This window comes from Sinocyclocheilus anshuiensis, unplaced genomic scaffold, assembly GCF_001515605.1.
Source record: "Sinocyclocheilus anshuiensis isolate Anshui unplaced genomic scaffold, SAMN03320099.WGS_v1.1 scaffold159, whole genome shotgun sequence".
Classification (NCBI taxonomy): domain Eukaryota; kingdom Metazoa; phylum Chordata; class Actinopteri; order Cypriniformes; family Cyprinidae; genus Sinocyclocheilus; species Sinocyclocheilus anshuiensis.
The window spans coordinates 625,146-627,344 of NW_015549567.1; the positions used below are offsets into that span (position 1 = coordinate 625,146).

General features: G+C 34.2%; 1 protein-coding gene across 1 annotated transcript in view; it reads right to left on the bottom strand.

Annotated features, from left to right (window-relative positions):
- Positions 1–2,199, bottom strand: part of LOC107657283 (neuralized-like protein 4) — a 48,505-nt gene that overhangs the window by 4,771 nt on the left and 41,535 nt on the right. Inside the window, exons 24-27 of the mRNA XM_016445321.1 lie at positions 1,938–2,031; positions 1,744–1,851; positions 1,441–1,585; positions 1,220–1,332 (exon numbers count right to left, since the gene is read on the bottom strand). Coding sequence (XP_016300807.1) covers positions 1,220–1,332; positions 1,441–1,585; positions 1,744–1,851; positions 1,938–2,031 — 460 coding nt within the window. The remainder of the gene's footprint in view (positions 1–1,219; positions 1,333–1,440; positions 1,586–1,743; positions 1,852–1,937; positions 2,032–2,199) is intronic.

Here is a 2,199-nt window from a genome sequence, read left to right on the forward strand (position 1 = left end):
AAAAAGTCTGTGGCATCCAACCTGTCATTCTTCACATTTAACATAAAAAACAGCAATAAAAGGTAGGCTTATTGACGTTTTTTGAAACTCTAATTGATCGATTTCATGAAACATTCGTTTGTATGTTTGTATTTGTCTGATTTTTTCAACATGCATTCAAATATTTATTCGTTTATTTCGTGCTGCAAATATTAAAGAGGAAAATATAATTGATTCACATGCTGCTTGAACTGAGATGAATATAGTTATCTCACTACAAATTTAGAAGCGTAAAAACACATTTATTGTTTGTAGTATTTTATTATAAAGTTGACAGAAGGCTGACACTTTGTGTTTTAATATAAGTAACAAAGCACAAAGCTTATTGCGATTATTGGGTGGCTTGCATGCTACAAATGATGGACTTGAAAACGTTAAATATTATTTCCAAGCATTTATACCGTAAATAAACAGCTTGTGAATACACGTAACGTTAATCACTTCAGAAAAATCAACAATAAGTTAACCGAGTTGGAGCCAATAACGTTTGGGGGGGCCCGTACAAATTTTTTTGCATATGGGCCCGGGGCTGACTTGCTACGCCACTGGTATAAACATTATAATAAAAAAAAATTATATTATAAAAATATTACACTTTTTTTTATGTTTTTGAAAGTCTCTTACGCTCACCCAGTCTGCATTTATTTAATCAAAAATACTGTACAAACAGCAATATTGTGAAATATTATTACAGTTTAAAATAACTGTTTTCTATGTTAATAGATTTTAAAATGTAATTTATTTCTGTGATGGCAAAACTGGATATTCAGCAGTCTTCACTCCAGTTTTCAGTTTCACACAATCCTTCAGAAATCATTCTAATTTACTGATTTGGTGCTCAAGAAACACCAAATCTTCTTGTGTTTCAAATGTTTCTTGTGCTCAAGAAACATATTATCACTGAAGAAATGTAATATTTTTGTGGAAACGATGGATTTTTTTATTCAGGTTTCAGCATTTGTTACAAAAACTATTCTATTTTAAATAATGTATTTACCATCATGTTCAATTCAATTTAATTCAACTTCATACATCTTTGCTGAATTAATTTACTGAATAAAAAAAAAAACATCTTTGAACGGTAGTGTATTATCATATTATATTTCCAAAGGACTAAATTAAGCATTATTTTAAATGATAAAAATAATAATAATAATAATAATTCTTAGTGGTTACCAACCTGACAAGAGTTGGTTGTGGTCCAGTATGCATCTAAGTGAGCCGACACTAGTGCCATGGTACGCAATATGCCACTTCTTGAAGGCATTGGAGACTTCACAGTGGGTCTTGATTCTGTTAAAATACAGACAAGAACTCTTTTTAAGTAATTAATACTGCTAATACTAAATAATCTGCACATTTTCAGAGCTTAATTACTGAGTTAAATTAATAATAACTGACCGGAGTGCAAAGCGGCACCAGCCAAATGGCAGAGCGTAGTCTCTGGGAGGCTCCCCTCGCTTGTAATAGGCCTCATCACCCCTTAGTTTGTGACAGGACTCACAGTAACACAGGTTGTACTTAGCATCCTCATTAAAATAACCATCTGAAAAAGAGGACAGAGTGGGAGATGAAGAAAGCAAAATGTTCAGTCAATATACCGCCATAAACAAAGTTCAGCAAAAATGGCTACTAATAAGTCCACATTGAATCTGTGGTCACAAAGGATTATTATTGTGTGTGTGAGGTGTAATGCAGTTGTACCTGGCAGTGCGAGCAGTTCTTTGAATCTGGAACATAGCGCCTGGTACTCGCACGTCTTATTGGGGTTGACCTCTGGTGGAGGTGTCCAGCAGACACTCTCCTTTATACCTGTCACAAACAGACAGACAGCACACGTGTTTAAAGCAGAGGCACACTACAGCCAATGTAAGACCTGGGGTCAAAATCTCACGCACCATCCACCATATCAGCCTTCTCCATGTCCCCTTGACAACGCATGTCTCCTCTCTCCCCGCCAACCACAGACACATGATTTGTCACTATAGTGACCTAAAAATACAACACCAACAAGAGACAATCATTTGTTGTGCATCCAAACAAAAGAAGTTATTAATTTATTTATTAAAAAAAATTTTATTTACTTGTTTGAAGTTCATTTATTTCAGTAATTCAACTCAAATTGTGAAACTCGTGTATTAAATAAATTCAATGCACACA